Source organism: Gallinula chloropus (genome assembly GCF_964237585.1).
Source record: "Gallinula chloropus genome assembly, chromosome: 16".
NCBI lineage: Eukaryota > Metazoa > Chordata > Aves > Gruiformes > Rallidae > Gallinula > Gallinula chloropus.
The window spans coordinates 9,205,630-9,220,164 of record NC_140101.1 but is presented as its reverse complement, the minus strand read 5'-3'; the positions used below and the strand labels follow the sequence as shown (position 1 = coordinate 9,220,164).

Genomic DNA, 14,535 nt, shown 5'->3' with positions numbered 1-14,535 from the left:
ATTCATGTAACCACCTTCAGTGAGGATGCCTGGGGCCAGATAGAGAGACTTTTGTAGATGTGGTGTCAGCACTGACTGCACAAAGCAGCCAGGCACATTTTCCGTCTCTGCCAGGCTGCTGGGTGTCCTTCCAGGACACTGAGGAGGCTCAGCTGGTGCATGAGGGTGGTAGGTGAACAGATGCAGCCCCACACAGCGCTGCTGGCTCAGATGGATTCCCTGAAGCCCATTCCTGAGAGCTGTGCTCTGAAGATGGGGCAGTATGTCAGCACCCAGGGGCTGGCCTGGAGTAGCACATGCTTTCCACTCCACATGTGCTCACAGTTCCCACTGTGGGTGGCCACAATGTCTAAAACAGCCAACTGCTCCTGGTTCAGGGCTGCTCTTTAATTGAAAGGGTGAGGCTTGTGCTTTTGATCCTCCCACAGATACTGGAATGCTTGCACATCCATCCAGGACAGAGCCTGTCCCGTAGGCAACAGCTAACTTCTGGATACCATTTCTCAGTCAGAAGGCATACTAAGCTCTGCCTCTTCCCTTGCTCAGAAGCTCGCAGTATGAGCACTTGTGCTGCACACCTGCAGCTTCTGTAGACATTGCTTTACCCCCACCAATTTCCCTAATACCTTGTGTTTTCAGTTCAGTTGTCATCATTCAAGGCAGTGAGTCCGTTGGGAAAGGGAAGGTGTATTCTGAAGGTGAGTCCTACTACTGATCTCTAAGGCAGGAGTTTCAGACAATTTCTAACACACTGACCACAGAGGTCAAATATTGCCAGCTGAAAGGTGCATGTAATGTGTGTTGTCAGTCTGTTTGCTGTTGCATGACAAACAAGTTATTTAACACAAACACTTGGAAACTGGCAATAATCCAGTGCTTGATTATCTGTGTATTACCACATGAGCAGCAGGCACAGAGTGCCCAAGAGTGAAAGACCTACTGGGAAAGGACATGTGTAAGGGTGAATTTGAGATTTACCAGGAAGTCATTGAAGCCAAGTGTGCGTCTGATTGACCTGCTTACTGAAAGGGCTCCCTTACCCTGATGGAGACCTGAGATATCGATAGGGAAACAAAAGAACACAATATCCAAAAAGATATTCTGAATTTTAATGATGCTCAGCAATATTCCTTCCCCTAAGCAGAATAAAAGCCTTGAGCAGGTTTGCATTCAAGTCAGACCTTGGATTTTCCCCTAGTCTGTGAAGGCCCAGCAAAAGCATTACTGAGACAGAAGAATCTCACATACATGGGCTTGTAATCTGATTTTTCTTCAGGAAACTCTCAATCTTGCTTGTTATCAATTCTTCTCCCATGCATGTGTGTGCTAAAAATGAGCAGATGTGTGCAGAAGGGGAATGCTGTTTAAAGGCACTTCTAAGGTGCTGTGAAGGAGGCAATGGCAGTGCTGCATTTGAAACTCCACCAAGTGAAGCGGTGTTAGGATCCCTGCAGATCTATTCTTTGCTTACTGGTCTTGAGAAAAGAAAATTCCACCTGAATCTTTTCTTAAATAAGCCTTTTCTAAGACTCAGTGATTAGTCCTCCTCCCTTTCCTGACCCCCAACACTTTTTCAATCCCAGCTTTCTGCCCAGGGTGCCGGGGTAAGCAGGCAGACAGGCATTTTAAGAAAGCAGAAGCAGGTGTGAAAGTAGATCAGCAGCTCCTCCAGATCTTACTATTATTCTTCTCAGGCTGTCAAAGGAAAGACAAAAAGCTTTAAATCTCGCATTAGGGTATTTTCACACATGATGCTATTTCTCAGCACTAAGACCTCATTACCTGCCTGTGTGAACTGGGTGAATCTTGGCCCTAAGTGCATGAATTCATATGGTACAGGGGGTGGGAAAGCAATACCACATCCACAGCAGCAATTTCTTTTGCAGTCCAGGGTTAGCTAACCTAAAGAAGGGCTAGAGGGACAACTGTGAGGTGAGCAGGTGAGGAACTAGAAGTTAGAAATGCAGCTATGGCAGAGAGATCACAAGGCAGAAGCTGCTGCCCAGAGGCTGGGATGGTGGCATCTCTCACAGCACTGGGCAGGCAGCCCATCCCAGCAGAGTGGTTGCTCAGCATGCAGGTGAGATGATTAAGGGAGAACTCAGTGGAGATCTGAAAACCCAAAGTGGCCTTGAGGAGGTAAATGAGAATTGATTGTTGCATTTCTCTTCCACTACAAGAACTAGGGGTTCAAATTAAAATCATGCCATGAAAGACTGTGGGTGCTGAAAGTTTACATGAGCTTAATATGGGAGGGAATTTGTGTAAGACACAGACTGAGGCTTAGGAAACCCTGAAGGTGAAATTACCAGAAGCATGAGGGCATTCTGGGGAAATGCTACCATACATTCAACCTGCCTCACATTCCCTCCTGGGCATCTGCTATTAGCCACTATTGAAGACACATACTGGGGGCAGACAGGTCTTTGTTTTGACCCAGTGCAGGTTTTCTAGTGGATGAATAAACGCTCAGTGCTTTAAGAGCAGTGGTCTGAGCTCAAATCCCTGTTTCTGCTCTCTGCTCTGGAATGGTTCCATCAGCTCTGAGGATGAATAAGGGGACACTTTGCACCAGCTTGTGCAAGGGGCATCTTTGATCAGTCTTAGGAAAGAGCTGTGTGCACTGAGCTTGTTTGGTGAGAGCTGGAGGGACTAGGACAGACACATCCTCAGGGCCTAGGATGGAGAGAAGGGCTGAGGTGCTTCAGAGATTTCCTGATGCCAGGGCAAGGGGAAGGGTGTTAAACATGAATGACACAAACAGTAAAAGCTCAGGTGAAAGACTTCAACAGAATAGCCAGGCAGGGTAAATCCTTGGAGACAGCCAGGTGTTTCTTGCATGTGTTCCCTGATTTCTGGAGCTGGAGGCTTCTTTTTCCTATTTGCCCTGCAGAGGGAAAGATCTGGGATGGGAAAACATTCAGCAAACGACAGAATCAGGTAAGTGCCAGGAACACAAAACCACAGCAGTTGCTTTGGCCTCGGCATGAGGCCAGCTTGCCCCTGTTCTGCCTGATCAGTCAGGCACAAACATAATGGGCAGTTGGAAAGGGAGAGTTAGTCAAGAACAGCATGGGGCAGTTCAGTGTCTCTTTGGTTTCACCTTGGTGGTCGTCCCCTCTGCTGCGCTTTGTCTGCAGCTCAGGCAGGCAGGGTGTGAGGGCACACGCTGAGCAGCCTGAGGAGCAAGAGGAAATGTAAGGTGGTACCTGAATGTAAATACTGCTTAAAGTGAAACAGCCTGTTTCAGAGGATGCTGAAGCAGTGTTTCGTGAAGGGGGATATCCCCAGAAACAGGATGATAGGATAGGAAGAAATGGATGGAAGGTTTTACATAGTTACAATTTAGGAGCTCAGCTTCCAAAGGGCACAGGGCTGATGAGCCTTGGCATGTAGGTTTGACTCATATAAGTGCTGCCTGTCATTAAAGCAAAGTCTATCAACCATCCCAAAAGGTCTCAGCCTCTTGCTGGGTTTCCTGGTTTTGGAGTTTTACTGTTTCTATCCAGTAAGTTAGTGGTAGGATGCATGATCATTTGCCCCAGCTTTTCTTTGAAAACATTGACATTTCTGAGGGTTTCTTTGCTTCCCTGCTGATATTTAAAAGCTAAGAACAAAGTTGCTATGTGCAACTGGAATTCCTCCTGTGTTCCTCTATGCCCAGCAGGACATAGTTTAGGACCATGTGTGCTAAACCTCTCACCAGCAAAGCCTGGAAAAGTGCACCTTTGCATGATCAGGGGGTGCAAGAGGCAAGGCAGCAGGAACAGACCCTGCTGCAGGAGCTGATTTTCAAGTTACTACCTGCTCACAGCAGCTAAAGTGCAGGTGGACCTTTGCCTTCTTTTAGACAAGTACTGTTGCCATTGTTGTTGATTTGTGTCGTGTTCTTGAAAGCTTGTGTGAACTTCTGCTTCTTGCTAAAATATAATGAAGAAACAGTGCATCCCTTGTAGTCCTGGAGAAGGGTTTGCCTGAGCTTGCAGACAGCTCTCCTGTGGCCTTCATGTATCTGTAGAAACTGGCTCCAAGAAATCAGATCACTCAGTTGGCTACTTTCCTTCTATGCTTTTACAGACTTGGCTGTGACAATGGAAAGTAAAATCAGATACTCTACACCAGAACCCTTTTTTTTTCCTTTCTCCTTTTGGTCCTGCACTTTGATAGCTCTGTGAGTTTCCTTATTGCTGGAATGCACAGGAATTCAAGTCCTGCACAAGGGACTGTGCACAGAACAAAGACAAGGCCGCTGTCCTAACACGCTTGCAATGTATGTAAAACTTGTTAGGTGACAAGGGCATAGAGGCAAGGGGGGGCAGGGAACACTGGGGAATGGGGTAAATCCTGTGTTAAGTCCTGGTAAATCCTATCTAGCTGACATAGTAATTTTCACTTTTCCTTTTGGGAGAGGGATGTTTTGGCAAACTAAAGTTTAAGAAGGGGCTGGTATAGGACAGCATTTGCAATTCCACAGATGGGTGGATCAGCCTGTGGTGCCAGCAGGGACACTGATTAACTACCCAGAGTGAAAGTGAGAGTGAGCTTCCCTTTGTCCCTTGGAAGGGACTTTCCTTCTGCCACATCCTCCTGCCCCTCAGAGTTAATGAGGGGAGCAGGAGGGTCTCTGGGAACTGGGTCAGTGGCAGCTCCAGCACAGTGCAGCTTAATTAAGCGAAGGAAAATGAGCGAGAGGGCAGGAACCCTGCGTGGCCAGCTGGGAAGGCAGCTGGGTTTGAACGAGATAAAGGTGCATTTCCACCTGCCATAGTGAGCTGCCTCTTGGTGTGTTCCCCGTAGGTGGGAAGGCACAAGGAGAGTGCTGTAAGCTGTTCTGCTGCTGAGCCTCTCCTTGTAACATGGACCAGACACATTTCCTTTCTGTAAAGCATACTTGCTTGGCTCCAACATTTCTCATAGGGCCAACAGTCCCACTTTAAGACTCAGCAATTGTCTTGCAAAAAATCTGTTGCTGGGCTGATGTTGTCCAGCATTGCCATGATTTCTTCATCTTCCTTAACACTACCACCTGAGCCTGGCAGGGTGAGGAAAACAAAAGAAAAAAATCCATCAAAAAGACTCCAAACCAACTAAAAATCCCCAAACAACAGACTCTAAAAAATCCTGAGGGTTGTGTCAAACCATAACAAGGGAGAACTACCACTTTCAGACTGGGAACGGGAGATAAGCAACAAAGTTTGCTCCCAAGAGGTAGGAGTGGATTGCAAATAAGGCCCACTGAGACGTCTGGACCCAGATCACATTTCCCCAACGTGGTCAGTCAGAATTGCAGACCTTATGCAGATGCATTGCTTTCTGAAGCTAATTTTCATTCAGCCAGTTTTCTGTGTTTTAGAATAACATTGAAAGTGTTCCTCCAACCTCAACAATTGTTGGCAGGGAGACTTGAAGCATGGCAGCATCACACTGGAAGCAGAAACACCTGGGAAATGCTCTCTGTTACTGCCCCCCAGTTAATTGTGCAAGAGCCACACACACAGGCCTCTGGGTTTGTGTTGACTAACTAGGTGAGTAATGCAACCTCCTTTTGAATGTCCTTCCTGTTCAGATCAAGAATGAGACATATATTGATTAAATTACTTAGCCGTGGTCACATAGTGAATGACTCACTGGCAGAGTCATTTGGTATCGTTAAATTCCAGCTTTTTAGGCTCTGTGGCATCTTCTCTTTCCTCTCCTGGCCCTTTTGCCTCTTGCCCACTGCAGGATTTGTTACACGTGTGATTTCCAAGGTGACAATATCTGACCGATACCAAGAAAACGAGATTCTGTCCTTTGCTACAGACATCTAAAGTTCCTTTTAGTCCTTATCTTTTCGTAACAATTTACCATGATATGCCTGAGCTGGTGCGGTGCCAGATCTCCTTTGCTCCCATGCCTCCAGCATTGCACATGATGAAGGTGTTAGCCCGTCCTCTAATCCTGTTTTCTGTTCTAAAAGCATCTGTTCTGCAGCCTCCCTGAAGTGGGAACACTCTGCCCATACCCACCAGCAGTACAATAGCATCATCAGCCACAAATAATCAGTGGGTGGGTTCTGTAAGTTCCAGTTCAGTATTTAGCAAGGCATAACATCTGTTGTGATCAATATTTTAGAGCAAGCCTGTTTGGTCAAAGTTATTGTAAGGCTTTTAGCTTCCTCCTGAACAGCTAAATAATTCCCAGGAGTGGCTCTAACCACTTCAGGTTTGTTGTGTCTGAAAGTAAGCAGCAAAGTCAGTGTTTCTGTAAGGAGGCGGTATAGCCATCCGGATTGCATTTCTTACAAGCTGCTGTACTGGGAATCAAGTACTTTGGGGTTTTTAATAACTTCTGAGATAAACTGGAGTTAAATTTGTCAAAAATTGGCCTCTTTTATAATTTAGTTTTTATTCTAATCTCTATGATAACCTGGCTGGTAAAGGGCTAGCAGGAGCCGGTGCAGAAACGACCCCCTTTTTGTGTTAAATGCCTGCGGGAACAGAACCACGGCTGCAGGGGCAGCCAGGGATGCCAGGGAGGTTAAGGCAAAGAGACGTTACGGCAGCGTCAGGGAGATAAAGGGAACCGGTACCCAGCGCGCCCGCGGCGGTCCGCGCGTCTTTAGGCTGCGCAGTCCAGGCTCGACCCCTCTCCCCCGCACCGCCCGGGAGAAGCGGGGAGCGGCTGCCCGGGACGGGGACGCCGGTGACACCGCAGCTCCCCAGCCCCTCCGTCCGGGCGGGTGGCGCCGGGGCTCCGCCCGGCCCGCCCCACCCCACCGCCTTCCCCCGTTCAGCGGCGGGGCCGGGGCGCGGGGGAGGCGAGCCGGCTCCTTCTCCCTCGGCGTCCGCTCTCCTCCTGCCGCCTTTGAGCCGCCGATCGTCCCGGGCTGCGGGGAGCGAAGGTGCCGCCATGGCGGGATGCCCCCGCTGGGCCGCCGTGCTGGCGCTGCCGGTGCTGCTGGCGCTGCCGGCGCTGTCCCGCCGCGCCGCCGCCGGCTGCGCCTCCCGCGGGCTGTGCTGCCCGGGCCGCGACCCGGCCTGCCTGAGCACCGGCTGGCGGCCCGACGGTTCCCACGGGCCCTGCTACTGCGACCAGGCGTGTGCCCGCACCCTCGACTGCTGCCACGACTACGCCGAGACCTGCCCAGGTGAGTGGCTGGCCGAGACCTGCCTGCCCCCGGCGTTTAAAAGCGCCGCCGGACGCTGCTGGGAGGGATGCAAGGGCTGACGGAGAGATGCTGCGGGTCTCGGGGATGCTGAGGTCCCCCGGGACAGGATGTTTGTACAGGACAGGCAACATGAAATGGGACCGAGTCCGAATCCCCCGATCACTTTGGCTCTGGAGTGGATGGGATGAGAGCTGCTGCTCGTGTTAACCTGCACATGGCTGCAAAGGGCATCCACAGCTGCAGCGTGTGGCCGCAGCTCCCGCTGCAGAGGAGAGCCTGGAGCACGGTGCCCGTGCCGGGGTCCCCGGGGCAACCTGGGGTCCACAGCAGCACTCCCTCTATAAACGGCTTCTGCTGAAGTGCAGATGGGAGTTAGAGGGATAAGCTATTCTAGTGAGCAGTGCTGTTCTCATGTTCCCTTCCCACAAACAGCACCCTCGAGTAGTTCTCTGCGCAGATAACGCCTTGTGATGCTGCTGTTAACCTGCATAGCTGCGCCTTAGTGGAGTTTTGCTCTAGGCAGATGGGCAGACATTCCCGTGATTTAATTGCCTTTTTCCTTTCAAGAGAGAGCTGGAAAATGGGTGGGAAATTAGTACATTCCAAAGTGATTTTAAACAAGCTATGCCTGTGAATGAGGATGTGGGCAGGTCTGGAGACCAACAGCTCCCAAGTGCAACAGAATGTGTAGAAGTGCCACTCATGGGAACCCATAAACCTCCCTCACCTCTGCCCTGACACAGGGTACCCTGGGTCTGCAGGGGTGCAGCTGCCTGTCTGCTGTCTGGCTGTCAGGGGAGGGCTGTCTTAGTTGGTTTTCGATGTCCTGGTACCTTTGATGTCTGAATGTGGTTGGGCTGTTGGGTGCTTCTTCAGTACCGCTGTGTCTGAATCGTCCCGCTCTCAGCAGTCATCTGGGGTGACTGGGATGGACAGGGACCCCTCCTGGCTCACTGGAGGAATAACAGAGTCCTGCTTACGGAGGTCTGGTGAGAAAGCTGGTTTTGTCAGGCTGGGGTATTTCTGCATTATTTCTTGCGATTTGTTTGTGCTGGATGTAAGGGATCCACCAGTTCTACTTTGACTTGTGCTGCCTTCATCGCCAGCCTTTTTTCAGTAGTTGTTTTATTCTCACCACTAAGGAATTACTTTCAAATGGACTTGTAAAGCAAAACATTCAGGCAAAAACGTGTGATGTTAAACAAAACTGAAAAGAGCAGAAGATTCTGACTAGCTGAGATGCACAAGAGGGTTGCAGTGTCGGGCAGCCTGCAATCCAACCCGCAGCCTTTTTTTGTGGTGTGCTGCCGTATGTATGAATTGTCTCAGATATTTAATTGATTTAATTCCCAATATTTGAATAAGTTTAAAAAGCTGCTTCTGATGACTTCAGCGAAAGAAGAAAAGCAATAGTGTTTGAAAGATATTCCTGAAGTTTCTAAAGACTAGGGCAGTTTCAAATGATGTGAATGCAGTGATTAGGGGTTGTCTGTGTTCCATGGGAGATATCAAGCTCGAGCTGCCCAGAAAGGCTGGGATTCACAACAGCATTGAGCAGCTTACCTCCCAGGGATATAGGTGGGACTCAGGCTTCTGAATGCCTTTGTAAATCAGTGTGTGAATGTCTGTTACTGTAAGGTGCTGAGCACTGTGGCTCTTAGTGGATTTCTTCAGCTGCTTGGAGGTCGAGGCTTAGGAGTTCCACACGGTGGATGCTGTGTGAGAGCAAGTAGGGATGCTCAGAGAGGTGAGGATTTTTGAAGCATTACTTAGTGCAGGTTCTCTAATTTTAAAGTCATGAGTCATATCCTCAAAATACTTTGGGACTGGTTCCAACATGTACAAAGTGGAAGCTGTTGTATTGTAATCTGCTTCTTGAACTCACCACCAGCCTGCTATACAGCTGTCCAAACTCCATGGCTAGTCATCATCTGCCATGTGATGTCTGACAAGAGGGGTCAGTAATGTTTTAGGCTTTATCTGTATGAAGGGTCTACAACACCCCTTCTTTCCTCCGGCTCTTTGTCTTCCTTCTCCTCCTGCTCAGTTTGACTTTGTCTAATTTTAAATCTTTCCTCAGTTCACCTCTGGTGCAGGTCCCAGTTTGCAGGGGGGGCTTTGCAGCAGTGTAGCTAGAGGGAAGTGACTGGCCCTGTGTGGACTAACCTGGATGGCTGGAGCTTCTGGGCGGATAATTTCTTGAGAACAGCCCAACACAGCTGTGGGACAGGTGTGAAATAAGGAAGGTTGTGTCAAAAAATGGCTTTTCTGGAGAAGTCTCATCATTCACATCATTCCTGTAACCTTCCATGTTCCTGTTTGTTACTCTTCCTCCAGTTATCCCCTGTGTTGTGTCGCAGTGGAGCGGCTGGAGTGGCTGCGCAGAGCCTTGCAAGACAACGTATCGTGTTCGGAGGAGACACGTCATCCAGGAGCCCAGGAATGGAGGAGAAGCATGTCCTCCTCTGGAGGAGAGGGCTGGCTGTGTGGAGTACTGGACTCGGCAAGGAACAGAGTGCAAACAGTCCCTGAGTAAGTCCAACAAAAATGTAAGTGCCTGGGTAATCGCGGGTGGGGGGGGGGAGGGGTGGAGGGGGGGGAGGCAGGGAGGGGGGGTGGACTCTTGGTTGGGTCAGCAGAGCTGATCTGTCTTCACAGTATTAGAAAAGAGTTGTTTTCAGCCTGGTGTAACTGAGAACTGGGCTCTTTGCAGCGGAGCTCAGAGGTGTCCTTCCTGGGACGGTATTTGGAAGCAGCGCCTGCCCTCTGCCGTGATCTGCCAGGTCTCTGAAGTGAAATACCCAGGGAGGCTGTGATCCCACATACACAAGTGTAAATTTAAGTCTCTGGCCATTTTGATTGAGTTGGTAGATCTGTGCCTGTTTAAAACTTCTGTAACTGGGTGTTGAGCACTTTTTTTCCTTTCCCCCCCCCCTTTTTTTTTAATTTATGAGTCATCTGCAAAAAGTCACAAAGGAGCAATACCTAACAAAGGCAAGGTACAGGAGCAGAGTGCAGGCAGAGGGGCCCTCCACCTAGTTCCTGCAAAACCTCCCACCCCTGATTTCAGTTTGTTCAAATCAACTTTTCATGGCATACATTTACTGATTTTTAGAGGAACTTCTTGTCATTTTTGCTGGTATTTTGGGGTCCAAATCTGGCTGGTCTGGATGTTGGCTCCAACTGACTTCCTCAAAGCTGTTGAGAGTTGGTATGAAGTGAATATTGCCTCCCTGCTCAGTCTTTAGGGTGTTCCTGATAAGTAGGTTCACTCTGCGCAGGCAAAATTCTGGCAACAGCACAGATTCCCTTTCCAGTGAAATGGTTGCTGGTCATGGGTAATAAGAAAATACAAACTTAGATATTTTTTCCCCTGCTGAAGGTAAAGCCATATGACATTAAAACCCTGTCTTTGCTGTCTTGCAGACACACCAGCCTTAGGGCAGTGTTGCCACTGACAGTATGTACTCTTTCTCTTTGGTGTACACAGTCCCAGCGCTAATAACAACAGGAGGGTTTGGAAAAGCGAGGAAAAAAAGAGCTGCAGCTGATGGCAATGAAAGAGGAGGGTAAGTTGAAGGCTCAGCACAGAGGCACGGTCATACTCCACCTCCAGCACCTCTCCAGTTGCAGTTTTGGGTGCAGCTTTTTGCTGATCAGTCAGCGCATCCCAGCAGAAGGGTGGCAGGGTGCTGCTCTCCCCTCAGCGATGGCAGTATCTGCAGTGCCTGTGAGGCTGGGGGATCTGCCTTCATGTAATACAGCTCTTTGTTCATGGTGTCACTCCTGTTTCAGATTGTGTGGGCAAAAGGCAGAGACCACTCACTTCAGCTCTTCCCACTGTGGAATCTGGTGCACTTTGCCCTTTCTTTACATGAATGGGTAAATTCTCAATCAAGGGGCAGAGTTTGCTACCTTGTCGCATTGGAAGCTCATCTCCTTCCCATTTCAGCTGCCCCTGGCTGGAATGCTGCCGTTGCACAGCAGAGGTAAAGGTGGGGTTGAGCAGAAAGCTCTGCTGCATTTTACATTCTGAGACACAGCCATCTGTGCCATTCTGCCTTCAGGCTGGTGCTTCAAACACCTGAGAGCTGGGATCAGCCTTCCCAGTCCTCCTCTTTCCCAGTTGGGGTTATTGCTAGCAACACAGTGCTGATGGGAAGGGTTATCTTCCACCCTATAACCCCTCTCATGCAGCTGTGCAAGGGAGTTATTCTCCAGGGGATCATTTTGCAGTCCCTGGTGGGTTTGCCTTTTTCTTGTTGAGCGCTGCCATTCCTGTAAGCACTGTGTAGAGTTTCCCAGAGCTGCTCTTGAAGCATGAAGCCACCATGTACTTCTTGATTTATTTCCTCACATGCTGTTCAGCATAGAAGTATTTCCATAGTGTGTGGGCACATCCATCATCCCCTTCACTTAAGTGTCTGAAGGAAAGAGCATCTGTTCACCCTGAGGCTCCCTTGGACTCCTCTTTTGAACTTCCCTGTTAAAATTTGGAAAAGTGAGCTCAGCTGTATTACATGCTTGCTTATCCTTGCTCTCTTTGGATAAGACAAGGAAGCAAGGTGCTCACATGGTTCAGTGTGCTACTTGAAGGCACTTGGAAATCCCCATGATGACTGATACACAACCAGTCTAGACTAGAACCCAATTCTCTGCTGTGTTTATAGACAATGATTGAACTTCCTTGGTTTTCCCCTTGAAACAAAGCCAGGTTTTTTTGGGCTTTCCTCTCAGGTTTGGTTAAAAGCAGAAGCACAGAGGGCAGACGTGCTGTGTCCATCTGGTAGTCCTCCCACCGAGATGTGGCAACATCGCTCTGTCTCTGAGGAGGGAGATCATCACAAGGAAAACCTTTACAGAGAGAATCTTAGCTCCTGTTGTAGATTACACTACAAAATCCATTGTAAAAGTAACTGAAGGTGATGGATAAAGTGTGGTTCTGCAAATGGATATCAGACCTGGAATCAGAAGACCTCTCTGTTGTTTTTTTTTCTTGCTTTAGTCAAATGCTTGATCAATCTGTGTCTGTATTTGTACAAACAGATGCCAGTGATAGCTGCTATAATTTGAAAACAGCTGCAGAGTAGCTTTGTTCCCCATTTAACCTTGTCAAAATGCACAGAGACCACATGTTCTGGTGTTTATGACCTTGGGGTGTGTGGGGTTTGTTTGTTTTTTGTTTTTCTTAATTAGTGATTGATGGTCATGCAGGTGAGTCTGGCTCTTCCAGCCTGGTGGAGGGCTCTCATCTGGTTACTGAGCTAACCTACATGGTAATTTTGGCTGCAGGTACTGTGTTGAATTCCAGCTTGTGGCCATCACACCAGGCTGCTTGCACAGCCACCACTCGTACACTCACTGGATGCACTATCTCAGGGAGGGCCACACCGTCTGTGTGGAGTGTCAGCACCCAGCTTTAGACTCCAGAAGTCTACATTGTTATGGGGATGGCAGTGGAAGCAAAAAGTAAGTGTTCTAACTTCTGTTTTCATATTTAATTTTTCATTCTTGCCCCTTGATCTGCTCATCCCAGTTCAGAGAGCTGCATGCAGCACATTGAGAGCTCTGTATCTGTATTAGCTGGTGTTTGCTGTATACCATGAGTTTCTTGCAGGGAGGAAATGACCTGGTGCAACTCATGTGCTAAACCAGGGGCAGAGCCAGGACTGAAGCATGGGAGTACCTGCACTCAGTTTTCTAAATCTCTCTGACTTTTAAGTGCCACAATTCTGGATTGTTTTGTTTTGAAGACACTCCAGCCATGCGTCTAAGGTTATCAGTCTCTGTGAATCCTTTTGGACTTAACATCTACACTGTGTGCTGCTCTGGGTTCTTCCAGTCCAGTGTCCCTGACTGACCACAGCTTTGCTTCACACTATTATTATCCCTTGGGGTCACTGTGGTCGCTGCTTCTTTACAGAAGAGAAGCAGAATTGGGTCCATGGAGTGAAAGTCGATGTTAGTAAACTAACTGGGATTTATGCCCTCACTGCACAGACTGCCTTGCAGTGGAGATGCAGCACGTCACCTTTCTCCTGCTTATGACTGTGTTTCAGGAATCAGCTGCTGCACTGGCAGGCGGTAGGGAACCCTCAGTGCAAGGGAACCTGGAAGAGAATTCGCCAGCTGGCCACATGCTCCTGTCCATCTGTTCACAGCTTCTTGTTCATCTAACTTCTCCTGACAGTCCCAGCAAGCGAGTGCTGTGATGGCTTGTCTGGCACCGATGTGCTGCAGCAGTAGGAACTGCAACCAAAACATTGACTTCCCCATGTCAGAGGCTGTGTCACTTACTTCCAAGAGGCTTCTGTCTGTACTGGGGCATCCTGATACTCCTGTATGTATTCCTCCGTTTCCAAAGAAATCAGTCTGGCTGGGAAGTGCCAATCTCTTCCTGCCCTGAGAGGCCTGTCTGACCCTGATGACTTCTTGTGAATTCCCCCTTTCTTGTGAGGAGCACAAATTCACCAAAGAAGGATTCATCCAGAAAAGGTTTAATTATTATTTTTCTAAAGTCTCAATGAAGAATCAACAATGCAAAATAAATTAACTCAAGTGCCTTCTTTCCATGGCAATAACACTTCTTTGTGGATGCTTCCTGCTTGTGCTTATACATCTTTTCCTTTCGTTTTCCTCCTTCCTGGTCTCATCATTTCATGTGGATCCTCAGTGTTACAGAGGGCTGATCTGGCACTGCTGAGATAACAGCAACACTTAGAAAGGAGCCTGTTCAAATCTGTGGGAACAGAAGGTAGCAGGGAGAAGTGGGCCCTTGGGATTCAGGTTTCAAGGAGCATCTCTAAGTTGCCCCAGAATGCAGTGCTGTCCTGGGGCTCTAGATAGGAAGTCATCCAGCTATAACCTTGTATTTTTGACTGGAAAAATATACTTTCTTTATATTCTTCTGATTTATATTCATACTTTTGTATAAATGAAAATAAAGGAGTCTGGATACATTCACCCAGTGTGTATCTATTTGGTTAATCTGTGTAGTGCCATCTCTTTAGTGCCTGAACCAGCCGAATTTGTTCCAGCCAATCTTGCTGCTGACTTTTCTGCTCCACTCGGTCAGACCAGAGGAAAAATCACTGCTGTCCAGGTCTCAACTACTCAGGATTTACAGGTGGAAGTCCAGCACCATGACCTGCCACTATGCAGAAGTGGATGTGATACTTATTTAATATAAACATACTTCTGAATCTGCTTAAACAGAATGACAGACAGGGCTGGTGCTTTGTGGCCGAGCATCAAGGTACTGGTGTTTGTCACAACCCAGGTGAGTGGCTGGGGGGGTGGCTCCAGAAGAGAGTTCTAATGCTCAAGTCCACCTCTAGTTTAGATTTGGATTATGAAACCCATCTAGTGACCACCTTGAGGGTCTT

At 48.5% G+C, this 14,535-nt stretch overlaps 1 protein-coding gene across 1 annotated transcript; it reads left to right on the top strand.

The window, feature by feature from the left end:
- Window positions 1-6,891: 6,891 nt before the first annotated feature.
- Window positions 6,892-13,327, top strand: LOC311197651 (somatomedin-B and thrombospondin type-1 domain-containing protein-like; the record flags this gene model as incomplete). Its single annotated transcript, XM_084271436.1, has 5 exons — window positions 6,892-7,129; window positions 9,488-9,682; window positions 10,641-10,719; window positions 12,443-12,619; window positions 13,210-13,327. 5 exons carry the CDS (start codon window positions 6,892-6,894, stop codon window positions 13,325-13,327), a joined length of 807 nt encoding a protein of 268 aa, XP_084127562.1.
- Between the last annotated feature and the right edge of the window lie 1,208 nt (window positions 13,328-14,535).